The following is a 17,575-nucleotide window of genomic DNA, read 5'->3' on the forward strand; positions in this document are numbered from 1 at the left end:
AACAAAATTCCAGTGCAGATCAGAACAATACAGAATCTCATCACCTTCAGGCAATTCTGAAAGACTCTCCTCTCTGATAAAGCATTTCTTCCATAATCAACATAATAATGACAATAAAAATATCTGTTCCACCTCCTGTTTAGCTGTGACATTCTGAAACAGAGCTCTGTGTAAGCTCGAAAGCTTGTCTCTCTCACTAACAGAAGTTCTTCCAATAAAAAAATATTACCTCACCCCCCTTGTCTCTGTAATAAAAACATTGGTATTTACTCTTACTAACAATTAAAAAAAAATTTTTTTTAAAGTAGATCTTTCCAATTTCATTGACATCTGTCTACAAGTGACATATAGATTTTAGTGATGTTTTGAGGGAAAATGTTTTGAGGGAAAAAATATCCAAGGCATAGATTAAGTTAAATTGACCCTGCTTAAAAACAAAATGTCTTTAACCTCCACCCAACCTGAAACTACTGCTATAACTGAGTTAATTCATATGCATCCTTACTTTTGTTTTCACATTATTTTTCCTGAAATTTTGGGATGCCAAAATATAACAATTCTTTAAAAAAAAAAATAAAAGGAGACTACTTTACACTTACAACAGTACATGTCAGCTGGGTGCTTTACAAAAGTGGGCATTTAGCTCCATTTTAAAAATGGGGAAAGCAAGGCACAGAATGGTTAAGTGACTTTCTCAATGTTGCAGGGAGATCCAGTGGCAAACTCAGGGATAGAAACTATGTCTAAAAATAGCCTTTCATATCTATATAATTCAATTGATCAGAGCTCTAATATTCACCCAATAATATACATAATTTTATTTGGTACAAATTAAATGCTCTCTTTATTGATATGCTTAAACATAAAACATGAGCACATTTTAAAAAACAAACATATTAAAGGTCTTATGGGGCCATAGTAATTTTTCCTCAGTGATCAACTGTAGTGGTTCCCCTCTCCCCATTAACCAGTTTAGTAAAGAGCTTTTTTTAAACTAAGCATTATTTGTTCTCAGGAAGACTTAGGATCACCATGAGTGTCATGACTAAAGACTGATCCTAAAAAGCACAAAGTGCCCATAAATTCCCAATTAGTATTAACTATGGATGATCACCACCTCACGGGATCAGGCCCCTAAGGAACACAGTAGAATAGGAAGTAAAAACGCAGTACTGCTGGGATGCAAAACACAAAGTTATAGGTCCCTCTAAAGTACGTTTTACTTTAAAGCGATCAATACTTAACTCAAAACTATTTAAAAAACAAAGCCAAAACTCAAAAGGTTTCTAATAAAGATAAATCTAATACAAGTTTATTCTGTAATTTTTTTTGTCAGAAACAAGACAAACGTATAGAAACATCCAAGAAACTTGCTTTTAAAAACGAAGCCAGGCAAATTACAAAGTATTACTCTTTTTAAGATCTCTTGGTACTGAATTGTGCTCAGTCCAGTCTGTTTAACTGCAGCGTTCCCTCAGCGCAGTCCCATTATTCTATAGCCTCTGTGTTTGCTTCATTAACAGTGGCATTAATCACTCTTCTCTTCTCCTTGATAATGTCTATATTCTGGCTTCAGCTCCCATGTGTTTTTGTGGGTCCCCTTAACATTGTAGATGCCTATTTCTCTTAAAATTTCTTTCAAGTATATCTGAAAAGAAACAAAACATTTAAATTAGAAAGACACGCAATTACTGTAGTTCTAATTGAAAACAACACACGATCTGCCAACCCACATTTACACTGTTAATAAAAATGATAATGAAATAATCTGACAACTACCAATAACAATTTCTTTATAAGGTTTAATAGTTTAATGGAACTAACTTCTGACACTCTGTGCGATTAGTTGTGCAATAATTGCATTTTGAATGAATGTCTGACAGGTTTTAAATCCCTTGACTACAATACATATTAAAGCAGAAGTAGATTTAATAGTCAAGAATGCATCCTTGGAACTGGAGAAGGAACAACTGAGTCCCAACTATGACAATTCTTCAGTTGGCCTCATTGTTTAGTTTAGAAGTGCAGCACCTCTAGTGAGCTGAACTAAGGGTCAGATGTTGGGGCAGCAGGTGCTTGGAGTGTCACAGAAGCAGTATTCTTAACATCCCAGGAAGGAGGATTATATAATATCTGTAGAGCACATGTAAATGCAAAGCATTAATACCCAGAGGTCGGGAGGCAAGAAGGATCCCACGGCACACTGATTTGTTGGGAGATTAGAAAAATCAAAAGGCTGCAAGATGCCGAAGATACCATGTGCTTTACAAATGTACCTACACCAAAATTCAGAGTGGACAATTTTATCTTTCTACTGGACAGTACTACAATGCTACAAAGGAGTCCAAGTGACGAAGCGCCTTCAACTTCAGAGGCCCGGAAATATGGCAGGAAGTCACATGTGCTGATGGTGAGCTTCTGAGTGTAGGAGTTTCAGGAGGTTACTGCAAGCTGTCCCAATCACCTCAATAGATACATTAGGGAAGTAAATACCTGAGAGGGTGAAGAGATATTTCAGCTAAAGGACGCTGTTGGCACAAGAACAAACGGTATAAAACTGGCTGCGAACAAATTCAGGCTGGAAATTAGAAGGTTCCTAAGCATCGGAGGGGTGAGGCTCTGGAACAGCCTCCCAATAGAAGTTGTGGAGGAAAATACCTTAATTAGTTTTGAGAGAGCAGGACAAATTTATGAGTCCAACTGTATGACCGTGTTGCTTCTGATGGCAAGGTGCAGGCTTAGCAGCCTTGGAACTAATTTGTGCTTTATATCTTATGCTCCTAAAAGCTCGTGTTTCAGCCAGCCACCTGTGGGGTTCAAAAAACTATTTCCCGCTCCACCCCCCATGTATTCTGGAATTTTTTTTTTTTTTTTTTTTAAATCTCCTTCCTTTGGAGCAGCAGGGATGGCTGCAGCTGGAGATGGGCCACTGGATGGGGAGGGCCAGGGCTTTGAGGTGGCATCAAGCATCCTCTCTCAGGTGCTTGGCTGGCTGGTTCTTGCTCACATGGTCATGGTCTAAGGGATCGCCATATGTGGGATTGGGAAGGAATTTTCCCCCAGGTCAGACTGGCAGTGACCTTGGGGATTTTCCACCTTCCTCTGTGGTGTCAGTGCGGCTCACTTGCCAAGATTATCTGGGTATATCTCATTTCCCTGCCATGGCGGGGCCTCAGGCACAGGTGCACCTTGGTCCCTCCTATTCCCTGCCTGTGGCGCATAATGGTCTAGTCTCTTGTAGGCTGTTATCGTTTGATCTAATTTTGGTTGTTGGATTTAGTGTTGGTGGCCTGTGATATACAAGCAATCAGATCTGGTGGTCCCTTTCTGGCCTTAAACTCTGTGACTATGACTCAAGCCTATTGGCAGTACTGCTCATTTACTGGATCCTCAGCTGCTTCTGGATGTGCAGATGATACCAGTGACCAACTGCTTTTTTCCTCACTACTTTTAGCCAGAGGTTGCAACCTTTTCTTTCAGATTGCTACAATGATCCTTGCTTTTGTCACCTCAAGTCTGTACTTAGTACCAGTACTCCACAGGATTTGTTAAATATCAACATTCAATACCTCAGAAAGCATCTTAGTCAATTATTTTAAAACTCTTGGGTGAAAGTTACGTGGTCTGGCAGATTTTAAAATGTTTAACTTTAGTAGTTATTTAACATCCTACCTAATTACTGTCAGAATAATTGTGATAAAACAAAGTCATCCCTTTAAGACGTGAGTATATCATCTTGTTTTCTTCCAAATAAAGAACAAGTATGTACTGAAAAATGCCTTCCCTTCATCATTACTTACATTTTACCAACCCCACCTACTAACAGACTTATACGATTGTTAGGATTTCATTTGTTCCAGATATACATTTTTAAATTGTGGCTATTGGTCCATAATAATTTACCCCTGACTTTATGAAAATATTTACCATTTATATTATGGCAGTGCCCCAAGTCCCCAATCAAGATCATGGCCCCATTATTCTGGCACTGTACAAACAGAAGTAGATATTGGTCCCTGCCCCAAAGAGCTTACAAGCTGGCTAAAGCTAATCAGTTTTTTGACCGTGAAACAGTTAACAATGATTGCATCTAAAGATCAAGTACAAAGAAAAAAATTGGGGTTGTGGCCTCTTTTGCTTCTTCATAATGTATATTGGAAAGTTTTGCTGTTGGCTTGTTTTCTTTTTTCTTTTTTTTTAAAAGGATTAGATATTCAGGTACTGCCTACCCTGGAATACTATAGCAACTATAGTTTGAGAATCACTACATAAGATTTATACCCTGACACAGGTATAGTGTGAGCACTTTCAAACTCATTCTACAAAATGTATTGATCTGCGTTTGTTAGAATTGTTACAGCTTTTTACATCTCTAGTGACACTAAGTGATAACGTCTGCCTGATCCTTCTCTTACAGCTGAGCCCATGGAAAGCAGACATTTGTTGATACAACAGCCTACCCTCTCATCCTTGTGCAATTTTATCTCCTTCCCAAGTTTTACTTGGAGCAGAGCCTGAGGTGAACGTATGCAAGAAAGATTTGGCCAACTTTATTTTTTGGCTTTAAGAAACTTAAAAAAGATGTGCTCTCTATCTTTTACAGATTCTGATCATTAGTATTCTCCCACATCAACATTTTACTAAGGGCATGGCTACACCTGCAGTTGTAGAGCACTGGGAGTAAACCAGCCTTCGGAGACAGCAGCAGGGAAAACCCTGCTGAGTGTTTACTCTCTCAGCTGGAAGCGCACTGCCGTGGCCACATTAGCAGCTCTTGCAAAGCCACAAAGAGCAGCGCATTGCGATAGCTATCCCAGCATGCAAGTGGGCTGCAACATGCTTTTCAAATGCAGGGGGTGGGGTGGAGAATGACAGGGAGTGTGTTGTGTGTATGTGGGGGGAGAGAGAGTGAGTTTTTGGGGGGCTGAGAGCATGTCAGCATGCTGTCTTGTAAGTTCAGACAGCAGCAGACCTCCCTCCCTCCCCTTCCCTCGCCTCTCTCTCTCTCTCACTCAGAGCAAGCAGCATTCCTCAGTAACGGTTCCTCTGTCCCAGAGCAGATAAGCAGCCAGCTGTCAGAAACGGAGCTTTGAAAGGACATATCCACATTCCTACAGCGAGTTCAAAACAATGACAAGAGTGGCCACTTGACTTAAAGGGATTATGGGACGTTTCCGGAGGCTGATCAGAGCACAGTAAGGCAACACCTTGTTCACACTGGCGCCTCGGCGCTCCAGCAGGGCGCAGCAAACGTTATTCCACTCGCCGAGGTGGAGTACCAGCAGCGCTGTAGCCGCGGAGTCAGAGCGCTCTACGTGCTTTGCCAGTTTTGGACGGATAGCGAGCTAGTGCACCTGGGGCTCCTTTATTGCGCTGTAAACTCGCAAGTGTAGCCAAGCCCTAAGCAAAGCATAGTCTACCACCACTTCTGTAAAAAATGTTATTCTAATTAGATTTATGTAGGAAAATCGTTCTTAAAATCCATTCTGATGATTATTATGTAATGATTATAAATAAACCTGGATTAATAACCACACATACAAACAAGCTGCTTTTTCATTATCCTTTTCCAGGTCTGCAATTAAAACGATCATTGGTACAAATGGCAAACAAAGAACACAGCGTTCATTTTGTACTGCATGGATGACTCTTCAGTGTCTGAGTTTTAAGTGCTGTACAGAACTAACCCCAGCAGGTGGCAGCAACAGATTAAAGGAAACTGAATCTGAATCTGCACATTACTGAATCTGTGAGAACAGATGAGCTTCCTTCCAAACAATATACAGCTGCCTTCATATTACAAACTAGACAGACTTTTCAGCAGCCTGAGTGAGTATTCATATTTGATTCTAGATCGTGCAGATCAATGATGTGAGCTTTTTTGTTAAAATGATACTGGTAGCGTGCAAAATCTTTTCAAAAACATGCATGCCATACATACAATTAACAGGAACTGCATGCAAGTACACTGAAGCATGCACACATGGAATTAGGCATGCATTCATTTTCAACTCTTGTGCACCCGTGCACAGGCAACTTTGCACTTCATAGCATGGTTTAAGAGTGTTTGGGACTAAGATCTATTTATGGAATCAAGGCCAAATTCTGCTCTTGAAGACGTGCACAGCTACCACTGAAGTCCATGGGAATGAAGCACAACAAAAGCTATATACCCACATAACCACATTAAGCAAATATATGTAGACAGTTATTGGATTGATTTGATGTATTTATGGCTTAGAAGACAGGTCACACAACTGCAAAATGCTTCTGTGGAACAGAAAGCATAGCGTGAGGAATACAATACTTATGGGCATTTCTGAACAGAATTCAAAGAACTAGGCACTTTATTTTTTTGGATCAAACAGAACAGATAGGTTTTTCCGAGAACAAGATTTGATTAACTTTATTTGATCTTTGTGAGGAAATTTAAGGGAATTTAGACCCTGTCTACTGTGGGATTAGACTGTTACCTGAAGCATGGTTTTAAAACTCAATTTAAACATGGTTTAAAGACACTGTGAATAGGATTAAAATTAAAATGAAGTTTAAACAGAATTTAGAAACTGTTAGAGCTTAATATTTTTAAAAAACAAGATGTGTTTTTAAAAATGTCAATAATTGTTTTAAATGAGTTTGTTTTGTTTACCTTGTAAATAAGTTGTAGATGAAATCGCTGCACCCCCAAACCCTTTGAAAACAACTAAGCATTCTCCATATCCGTACACATACCCTTCTCCCTGCCAGGGCCAAAAGACTGGAGAGCAGGGGCTGGGAGATTTGGGCATGAGTAGAAATGAGATTATTTGCCAATTCTAGCGTCTCTCTCTTTAGTATAACTCAAAATTATATCAGAAAGTAACAAAGGAAGTCTCTCTTGTGGGAACAGTAAAAACAAGTTCACAAGAACAATGCAAAACAGGACTGATATTGAGTTCATTAGGTTGTTTTTGTTGCACTTCCCTGCTTGAGAAACTTCCCTTTGTTTTCAGTGAGTCCTGAGTTAGACTAAAGAGAAAAAATAACTGGTAGGGGAACCTCTCCCTTCTTCCACAATTGCGGAAAGGGGGCAGGAAGTTTGGGAACAGAGGGTAAAAGGTAAACACTTCATAGGAGCGCTGATTCTAAGGTTTCTTTTGATTAGAATAGAAAGGTGTATTTTAAGAATGTTTTAGGTAGCAATGTTCTAACTAACATATTTTAGAAACCACCTTTTATTCTCGTCAAGAGAAACTAAGGGGGAGTATAGATGCAATATTATCTCCCTTGATCAAAAACTCACAGACCTCAACTACCCGTAATGTAAATCAACACTACATTTAAAAGAAAAGCATTTGAATTTTCCTTCAATCGCCATCAAATTTGTGCACTTAGCACAAATCCTTAACAGAGACCTCAAATGCTTTCCTATCATTTATATACTATCAGATCAACACATCTGACTGTCACACATTGCATGCCTTTGGGAAGTCATTTTGCTGTAACATTGCTGAGGTGTGTCCTGCCACATGCTTAGCTATCACAAAACAGTGTTTGTTAGCTAAATTCCTAGTTTTTCCTCACAGCTTTGGTGTACCTCAGTGGAAAAGCCCTCCAGAAGTCAGAGATAAGCAGTGGTGCTACTCTCTATGACTCAGAGCGAAAATATGTTCAGGCTGTTCATATGTTGACCCCCTGGAAAAGGGAGAGAGACTGATATGCCTCAGTGTATTCCTTGGGTCAATATAACATTTGCCCATTAAAATTACTGAAAGCAAGTACACCAAGAGCAGCCCTGCATGTTTAACAGTGACTACCTGAACAGTCAGCAGCTCTTCCCTCACTGTCTTCTAGGTTGGGATTCATTGTTGTAGTGAATGATATAAGGGTAGTAAGCAGCAAGGACATTTAAATCCTTTAAGGCACCAAAGAGATGAGATTTGAATCCCTAGTGTCCTTTCCCACTTCAGAGTAATTTCCCCATGGCTATGGGTGTCTTTGGTGAAGTGGGGGGAGAGTGTGCAAACCTCTTTATTTTTAGCCTCAGCCAGTAGTTTTTGGCATTCACACTGCAGCAGATTTGTCATCAAATTAAAATGTGATGGGTTCAGCTTGGCACATATTTTATGTTACGGCTAAGAAGTTATAAAATATTCTGTTGACAAACACTGTCAATGTAGAACTGAAATTTTAGGAATCAGCATATGAGGAGCAACAATGTTGCCAGAGGACAGGTCTCAAGAGTTTTTTAGATTTATTGCAAAAGGGGTACAAAGAAAAGGTAATCCCGTAGGGGAAATACTGCCAAAAGACGCTATTTTAAAACCCTTATTCTCACTGTATCAATTCACTTTTCACCAAATCACCATGAACAAGTCAGACTTGCTCAAAGGTTATATTCTATCTTTTGGGTTTTGCCATTTCAAAGAGATTTTTACAAAAATAAAGGTTTTAAAGCTTCTGTTAAAACCCAACTCTGTAACACAATCTTAACTAAGGTGCTGTCACCCCTCCATCATAATGGATCTACTATACAAAAACTACTGCTGTTACCTAGAAAATTTAAATTCCTGGAACAACTCTTCCAACTGTGAAATATTGAGCAGAGAAGTAGTTTAGTTAAAATTACAAATAAAACGCCATCCCCCTTTGGCTCAGATCCTTCTTCACGGTCTGAGTCCAGAAGGTCATTACAAGCAACTATTCCCCCATCTCTAACAGCCTCTTCTGCAGAGTCAGACAAAATTCAAGACTCCACATTATTATTAGTGGTGGGAGAGCATGAAATGACATGGGCTGAAGTGTCAAGATTAAGCATATTACAACCTGATCCCCCTCCTCTCCTTTACACCTAACCTAACTCCATCTCCCAGCTTTCACAATGCCTAGTGGAAATTAGCATCCAGATGGCACAATGGAGTCATTAAAGAGAATTCATCTACTCACTAATATCCTGCACTATCAAAGGTACCTGTCATATTATAGCCTAAGCATCCTTTGGATTACTCAGTGCTATTGACAGTTTCAGTGCTATTGGATGCTCAAATAGGCATGGTAACTAAGCCACCCACTTTCATCTGTGAGTGGCCTGAAGACTGCACTAGCCAGAAGATTGCTATTGCACTTGCTCCTGGCCAAGAGATCCAAGCCTTTAGTGACCTTCAGGCTGATTAGCGAAACTCATCGCTTGGAATGAAACCACGTGCCCTGAAAAAGCTCCAACTGGAAGAAAATGCTCCGGTTTTCTGTCTGCTTACCAACACCTATCATCATGAGTCCATCACTTCATTCTCTACCATCTGCACTTGCTCCCCTTTGATTATACAGTCCAATTCAAGGTCTCTGTTCTGATATTTAAAACCCTCCCGGGCTTTGGCCCTGGCTGCCTCAGGGTATGTCTACACAGGAAAAAAAAAAAAAAAAAGATCCACAGCCTCAGAGCCTGGGTCACCTGACTCAAGCTCATGAGTCTCACGCTGAAGAGCTAAAATAGCAGTGTAGACATTTGGGCTTGGGTGGAAACCTGGGCTCTGAAACCTGATGAAAGGGGAGGGTCTGGAAGGCCAGGCTCCAGCCTGAGCCTGAACCTTTACTCTGATATTTCTAGCCCTGTCGCTTGGGCCTGAGTCAGCTGGCCCGGGCTCAGAGACTTGCTGCCATGGAAATTTTTTTTTTTTTTGGCTGCGTAGCCTACCCTAAAAGATCACCTCTCCCTCTGTGATCAGTACCTCCCAAAACAGCTCTATTCCACTGGAACAATTACACTGTTAGATTAGCCTGACTGTCTAAGTATTAACACACAAGTGAGCATAATAAATATACCAGTCTGCATCTAGAATTCCCATATCACCACAAGTAAGTTTTATGTTGGGTTTTTTTGCAGTCTGAAGCAAAATTGTAAGTGATCAGGGATTCAAGACAACTTCCATAAATATTCTCCTTTTGTGAAGAGAATGCCTTGAAAATGCTGGAGCTGAAATTAACAACAAAAGCAAGAGTCTTCTGGGGCAGATACCGTACCATAAAAAGGACGTCAATAAATTAACTAGTAGTGTTTCACTGAATACACAGCACTCGTTACAAAATTACTTGGCAACAAACAATAAGTAGATAACATTACTGAATCTCACCGCTGAGTCTGAAAAAGTAGTCATCATTCAACCAAAGACAACCTTCATCTCCACACTCGTAATTGATGTTAAAACTATTTTTTGAATCTGGTGGTTGTTGTTGTTATTAGGGATTCACGTACTTTTGTGGAAGGGGATGCTAGATTATTTTCTATGTAAGTACATAAGTAGATAAGGCAAAAGTGTTCAGATGCTCTTAGATGCATGAATTGTGTATCTTCAATTCATTTTTCAACTTCAGGCCCAAGATTTAGTCCCCGAGCCTTTGCTTGATGGCTCTGTCCACTTTTAAATCCACAGGGACAGAAGTGAGTGGTATATTTTTTAGAGAGACTTCTCTTTGAGCATAAGTGCACCTGCAAATGCTCCTGATATCTGGATGGCCTCATCTGCCACTTGTCTCAAATGTTCTTAAGGCCAACTGATTATCAGTTTCACATTGATTTTTTGCTGTGACACAGTAAGTTTTTCCTCAGTGTCCCACATTCTCTGTCCCCCTTCTTTGCTTTTCACATCCTTCTTTATCTCTCTACCCTTGCCCTTTGCTTCAGATCTTGCTCCCTAACATAAAAGCAACTTTTTTGAAGTGAAGAAAGCGATAATGAAATTAAACCTGCTCTAAACCCACTGAAGCTAGTCGGAGTTATATGCACGTATACAAGTGTCAGAACATAATTAAAAGGGCAATTTCTCCAAGAAACTTGTTGCCTATCTCTTACAGATTATTATAAAACACTCAAGCATATTCAATATTATGTGCAAGAGTTAATTAATGCAATATGAAGGAAAACAAGCAGAGAAAAAAAGTCAGGAAATGCCAAAATTTAAGTTTTTTTTAAAACATAGTGTTAACTTGGCAACATTGCACGTCCTGTATATTTGAAAACTCTCTCAAAATGAAATACAGCATATTTGTGCAACCTCACCAAGTTAAAGCCTCTAAATATAATATTATCTCAAACTTGTGGCACATTAAATTGAGAAAATTAAGAGCAATTGAAAAGTATGGGAGGGAGAATGCTACTACCAGTGAATGCTACCACTGTCAGCAAAATTTAAAAAAGGGCAACAGAAACAAAAAAGAACTTTATTAAAAAGTTAAACTGGAAACCTCTAGTTTAGAGCAATACAGAGTATTTGAAAACCAATCCCCACTGACAGAAAAATAAACAGTAATGAGAAGAATGTGATTTCAGAGCAACTTTTGAACTTCCCACTGCTCAGGCTGCATTGGTAAGGAAGTCTGATGTCCTCGCACAGTATTTTCCAGAGGTTTGTCTGAAAAAACTCAAAATAAACCAAATCACCAACTCCTGCTCATTGTTTTCTGTTCTTCAGCAATATCCATTATTTTAACGTTACCCCATGACATTTATTACATACACTAAGAGCTATGAGATCAGACATTACTGCACCAATATTGTTCAAATATTCTGCAATAAAACAGGTAAAAAGGAGCCCACCTAGTAAACCATTCGCACACAAGGTCTTTCAATTTTTTTGTTCGGGAAAACTGTCTCCAAAATTTCAAAGACTGGAGTTACAGCATAAGACGCTCTTATTGCTACTGCATTTTTTAAGGTCTGAGAAGCCTCAGTGCAGTTTTTTAAATGGAGAGTGAAATGTTAGCATGGCATTATAGTGAGAACATACTTGGGAAGCTGCAAAATGCATCAACATCTAAGCTCTGAAAAATGTTTTCCAAAACTTATGAGGAATGCAAAAATACTCGAGAACAAGTGGACTGAGCTTAAGTGTTAGAAATAGTTATAAATAGTCCTCACTATTAGCCATTTATAAAAAAATACAGTTCAAATTAGACACAGTAGTCCTATTCTTTAGTGAATATTTTATTGTTTACACACCAGACAAATTCTGTTCATTGTTATTTATTCAGTCTAAGTCTGGAACAATTCCAACAACCTCTATGGAGTTACTCTATATTTAGATCAGGGTAAAGGAGAGTAGATTTGACTATTATCATAGTGTAATTTGCATGTGTTTATATTATTTTGAAGTAAAAATATAAAATGTACTAGAATTCACAAGAGACCTGCTCTGTGTTTACAGGACTTCAGAATAAATATAATGTCAGATCCAACATATACAAATGTACTCTTCAAAAGTGTCAGAAGGATGCTATTTACAATCACACCAAAAATACTGGCATTTATTTGCTATTTGATTCACGAAGTTTTTGACTGTTTTGCTAAGTGAAGTTTAAACACTAACACCCGGTGAGATAAGCATCAATAGATTAATTCTAACACAGCTGAAAAAAAGAATTGGCAAAACCTTTTAGTCAATTCTGAAAATAACCACAACATTTAGAAACCTAGAGGAAAAATTACATACCAAGAAAGTCTTAAAAGCTATTTTAGAAAATCAAGCAGTGAACACTTATGCAGAGTTTAATTAACAGCCAACCTCTTTACAATAAGTAAGAGGAGAAAATACCTATTGGACCTGTTGGCGTGCATGTCTGCACGCGCGGGCGGAAAGCAGAGCTGCTATGACAACAATGAAGCCACAGTGGGAAATAGGAACAGATACTATATTTTTGGAAAAAATATTTCACACTAGAGATTAATGTCTACGGGGCACCGAGAAAATTGGCACATTGGAATGAAAATAGGCTGAAGGGCAGGAAACAAATAGCTGATAGCTGCTAATGGAATTGTTTCCATTTAGAAAATGCTTACTAGAGAAGTACTTAAAGGAAACAGTTAGAAACTTAGCATGTTAATTTGGGAGGGGGTGGGGTCGGTGGCATATTGAAAGAATGTTTTTAAGTTATCAGTACACTGGATATCATGTGAACAAAGAGGAAGGCAGCCAAGCACAGGCTGTACTATCCCCACTAATATTTGGGTGTAGGGGAATCAGCAAACAAAGATGGCAAACATCCATCAAAAAAGTAAACAGGAAGAGGCAACTATATATCACGTTCTTCTGAATGGACACTGCAGAACACACTGAGAGGGAAAGGGTTTAACAGCTGTAAAATCTTGGTAGTCTTCAGAGAAATGGGCAGGTTCAGTGCAAGTAAACAGGAAAACGTGGTGCTGGGTTGGAACAAAATATAAATTTAGGTAGATTGTATCATTATTAAGAGTTTTACGGTTAAAAGCAATAGAGCTCACTGAGATTAGAGTAATTAATTAATGTAGATCCACCACACTATGAGCAGAATATAATTTCTTTCATGGAAATAAAACGAAAGTGACAGATATTATTTAGATTGGTGTAGAGCCCAGTTTGTGCTATGTGCTTTTCAAATACAGAAGATGACAAAGTCCCTGCTCCCAATAAGAACAGCCTGAAAAGATGAGGACAAAAAGGTGTGACTAAGGGGCACAACATATAAGCAAAGCAATCAAGATGATGATTGGTCACGTATTACTGGTATATTTTTATCTTTTTTTTTTTTTTTTAAATTGAGAACACAAGATTCCCTTCCCCATTCCCTCCACACAACTCAGCCCCCATCTTCCTCCCACACCAACTCTCAGCTTGTGTCCCTACACCCTCCCACTCCAAACAGATGAAGAGTTTACTCATATAATAAATAAATGAAACAGAGAAATGGATGAATTAATCAGCTTGTTTCTTCTATGTGTTCAGCCTTCAGGTGCCTGAATAAGAGAATCATGGCTTTGTGGACTTGCTCAAGGAGGTCATTCCATCATTTAACTGGTTAAAATTTTTAAATAACTGTCTCCTTCCCCACTCTGAACACTAGGGTACAGATGTGGGGACCTGCATGAAAACCTCCTAAGCTTACTTTTACCAGCTTAGGTTAAAACTTCCCCAAGGTACAAACTATTTTACCCTTTGCCCTTGGACTTTCGCTGCCACCACCAAACGTCTTAACACCGGTATTATTATTATTCTTAGGAAAGAGTTCGTTTGGAAACATCTTTCCCCAAAAAATCCTCCCAAATCTTACCCCTTTTTTTCTGGGGAAGGTTTGATAAAAATCCTCACCAATTTGCATAGGTGACCACAGACCCAAACCCTTGGATCTTAAGAACAATGAAAAAAGCATTCAGTTTCTTAAAAGAAGAATTTTAATAGAAGAAAAAGTAAAAAAGAATCACCTCTGTAAAATCAGGATGGTAAATACCTTACAGGGTAATTAGATTCAAAACACAGAGAATCCCTCTAGGCAAGTTACAAAAAGACACAAAAACAGGAATATCCATTCCATTCAGCACAGCTTATTTTCTAAGCCATTTAAACAAACAGAATGTAACGCATATCTAGCTAGATTACTTACTAAGTTCTAACACTCCATTCCTGTTCTGTCTCCGGCAAAAGCATCACACAGACAGTCTATTTACTTACATATCTCCACATTTGATACGTATTAAGTGAGCAAAACTGATGTGTATTCAGTGTATTATAATAAGGAATATAGGGATCTAATACTTTTAGGTTATAATTTGGGCCACTATTTGTGTTGTGTATATAACATGGAGTGCTGGAAGGAGCTCAGGAAATTAGCCAGAGCTGCTGCAGTTCCTACTATTGGTCTTCAGGGATTGCTATTGTGTTCAGCAGGCTATTTACAGTTCCGGGGGTGGGTGCACAAGGGAGAGAACTAGGGAGTTAGACAGGCTGAACAGCAGCTCTGCATTTCATGGTGCTTTGTTGAGGGTATCCATAAAGACAGAAATCCCGGGGAACTGGAGAAAGAGGCAAAATCCTACAAGTGAAACTCCTTTTCCACTTCCGCTGCCAGAACTAGCAGGGCATAAAAGGCAGTCTCTCCCCTGCAGAAGGCTGCTGGCACTTGCCAGAAGGCGCGGTTGGGATCTGCCAGGATGGGAAAGGGAAACAGAAAAGAAATCCGAGGGCTGGAGTGAGGTTGTAGAATGTCATTTCATCAAGGGAAAGAAGGGACAGGGCTACTCCCTCAAAGCCCATTTTTGAGTATGTATTTTTGTGTTTCTTTTCTTGTTTTATTTTCATCCTAAACAGTCTCACACACACAAATGAGGTAGAAAAAAGCTGCCCCCACTCCCCAAAGTGGAATTTTAAAAGTCTGAATGTAGGCAATAATGAGAATTTAATATTAAATGTATTTGGGGCCTGATATTATGATACTTGACTTTTTTCTACCTATTTATATAGATAAAGAGTCTGATTTCTAGCAAAAACACAGAAGCCAAACATAGAAGAGATCTATTATTTTAGCCATCTCTTTGCCAAGGGAGGAATTAATCTCCACAGTATTTCATATCTATTTAGTTCTGAATAAATGTATCTTAAAATTGTGTGCCAACTTTCCTCTCTTTACTATAAACACACAATAAATACATTTAAAAGGTATATTTTTAAGACTATGTACTGTAAGTATAAAAGACATATTCCTAATCATCAATATATTTTGTAGTGGTCATTACTGAAAAATATGTTACAAAGGCTATTATAAACACATACATACCACAGGCTGTTTGGTTATGTCCACCAAGTCCTTAATGTTGTAATACTGGTGTTTTTCAAAGGCAGAAAAAAGCATGTCCAACACTTGCTGTTTATCAGCCCGAGCTCGTTTTCCATCTTCTTTTTTCTTTTTTTCATACTCAATCTATGAATTAAAATATTTTTTTTAAAAAAAGATGTACATGCAACACAATCTCCGGGTATTTCTCTATACAGAGTACTACAGTATCTATTTTGTAAAAAACCCATCTATTTAATAAAACATTTTGCAGCTACTTCCTGCTTTTCCCTTCCAAAAAATCAACATGTGAATGATCAATCAATCCTTAGTACCTCTAACACATAGATAAATAATAACTCCACTTCACAAATAAAGGAACAGATGCAGAGAGATTAAGTGACTTGTCCAAAGCTAGAGAGAGTTCACATCCCAGTGTCAGAACAGGGATATGAATTCAGAAGTTCTCAGTGTACACCTCTTGACGCAGTCAACTTATTTTCATTCTCGGGTGCATTTTGGTGATTTATTACACTATAATTATTCTGAAAGTCTATGTTTCTTAAATTTGAGAAATCTTCAAAAGAGCAGCAAGTCAGCAACATTTGCAAACTGCACCAGTCAATAAAGTGGGTTATAAAATACCATCTTGATTGCCAAGACCTATAGCATAACAGCTGGACTCCACAGAAACTACAGAATGCGAACAAAAAGCCAGGCAGTCTACTTTTTTGTTTTAAACAGTACACAGACATTTGTATCCAAAGCACTCCACTGAAAATCCAACAGGTAATGAGCTAGGACATCCTGCAAATACTGAAGAGATATTATGGCTTTCCGACATTCTTATGACAGGTTTCAGAGTAACAGCCGTGTTAGTCTGTATTCGCAAAAAGAAAAGGAGTACTTGTGGCCCCTTAGAGACTAACCAATTTATTTGAGCATAAGCTTTCGTGAGCTACAGCTCACTTCATCGGATGCATACTGTGGAAACTGCAGAAGACATTATATACACAGAGACCATGAAACAATACTTCCTCCCACCCCACTCTCCTGCTGGTAATAGCTTATCTAAAGTGATCACTCTCCTTACAATGTGTATGATAATCAAGTTGGGCCATTTCCAGCACAAATCCAGGTTCTCTCACCCCCCCCCCCTTTTTTTTTTTTTTTTTTTTTTTCAAAAAACCACACACACAAACTCACTCTCCTGCTGGTAATAGCTTATCCAAAGTGACCACTCTCCTTACAATGTGTATGAAAATCAAGGTGGGCCATTTCCAGCACAAATCCAGGTTTTCTCACCCCCCACCCGCCCCCCAAAACACACACACACAAACTCACTCTCCTGCTGGTAATAGCTTATCCAAAGTGACCACTCTCCCTACAATGTGTATGATAATCAAGGTGGGCCATTTCCAGCACAAATCCAGGTTCTCTCACCCCCCCACCCCCATACACACACAAACTCACTCTCCTGCTAGTAATAGCTCATCCAAAGTGACCACTCTCCCTACAATGTGCATGATAATCGAGGTGGGCCATTTCCAGCACAAATCCAGGTTCTCACCCCGCCCCCCCCCCCCACAAACTCACTCTCCTGCTGGCAATAGCTCATCCAAACTGACCACTCTCCTTACAATGTGTATGATAATCAAGGTGGGCCATTTCCAGCATAAATCCAAGTTTAACCAGAACGTCTGAGTGGACGGGGATGGGAAAAAACAAGGGGAAATAGGCTACCTTGCATAATGACTTAGCCACTCCCAATCTCTATTTAAGCCTAAATTAATAGTATCCAATTTGCAAATGAATTCCAATTCAGCAGTTTCTTGCTGGAGTCTGGATTTGAAGTTTTTTTGTTTTAAGATAGCGACCTTCATGTCTGTAATTGCGTGACCAGAGAGATTGAAGTGTTCTCCGACTGGTTTATGAATGTTATAATTCTTGACATCTGATTTGTGTCCATTTATTCTTTTGCGTAGAGACTGTCCAGTTTGACCAATGTACGTGGCAGAGG

General features: G+C 39.0%; 1 protein-coding gene across 2 annotated transcripts in view; it reads right to left on the minus strand.

Moving 5' to 3' along the window:
- Positions 1-815: 815 nt before the first annotated feature.
- Positions 816-17,575, minus strand: part of GTF2F2 (general transcription factor IIF subunit 2) — a 127,392-nt gene continuing 110,632 nt past the window's right edge. For both annotated transcript variants that reach the window (XM_077811702.1, XM_077811694.1), the window contains 2 exons: positions 15,559-15,702; positions 816-1,648 (listed from right to left, as the gene is read on the minus strand). In XM_077811702.1, coding sequence (XP_077667828.1) covers positions 1,529-1,648; positions 15,559-15,702 — 264 coding nt within the window. In that variant the 3' untranslated portion in view covers positions 816-1,528. The remainder of the gene's footprint in view (positions 1,649-15,558; positions 15,703-17,575) is intronic.

Source organism: Eretmochelys imbricata, chromosome 1 (assembly GCF_965152235.1).
Source record: "Eretmochelys imbricata isolate rEreImb1 chromosome 1, rEreImb1.hap1, whole genome shotgun sequence".
NCBI lineage: Eukaryota > Metazoa > Chordata > Testudines > Cheloniidae > Eretmochelys > Eretmochelys imbricata.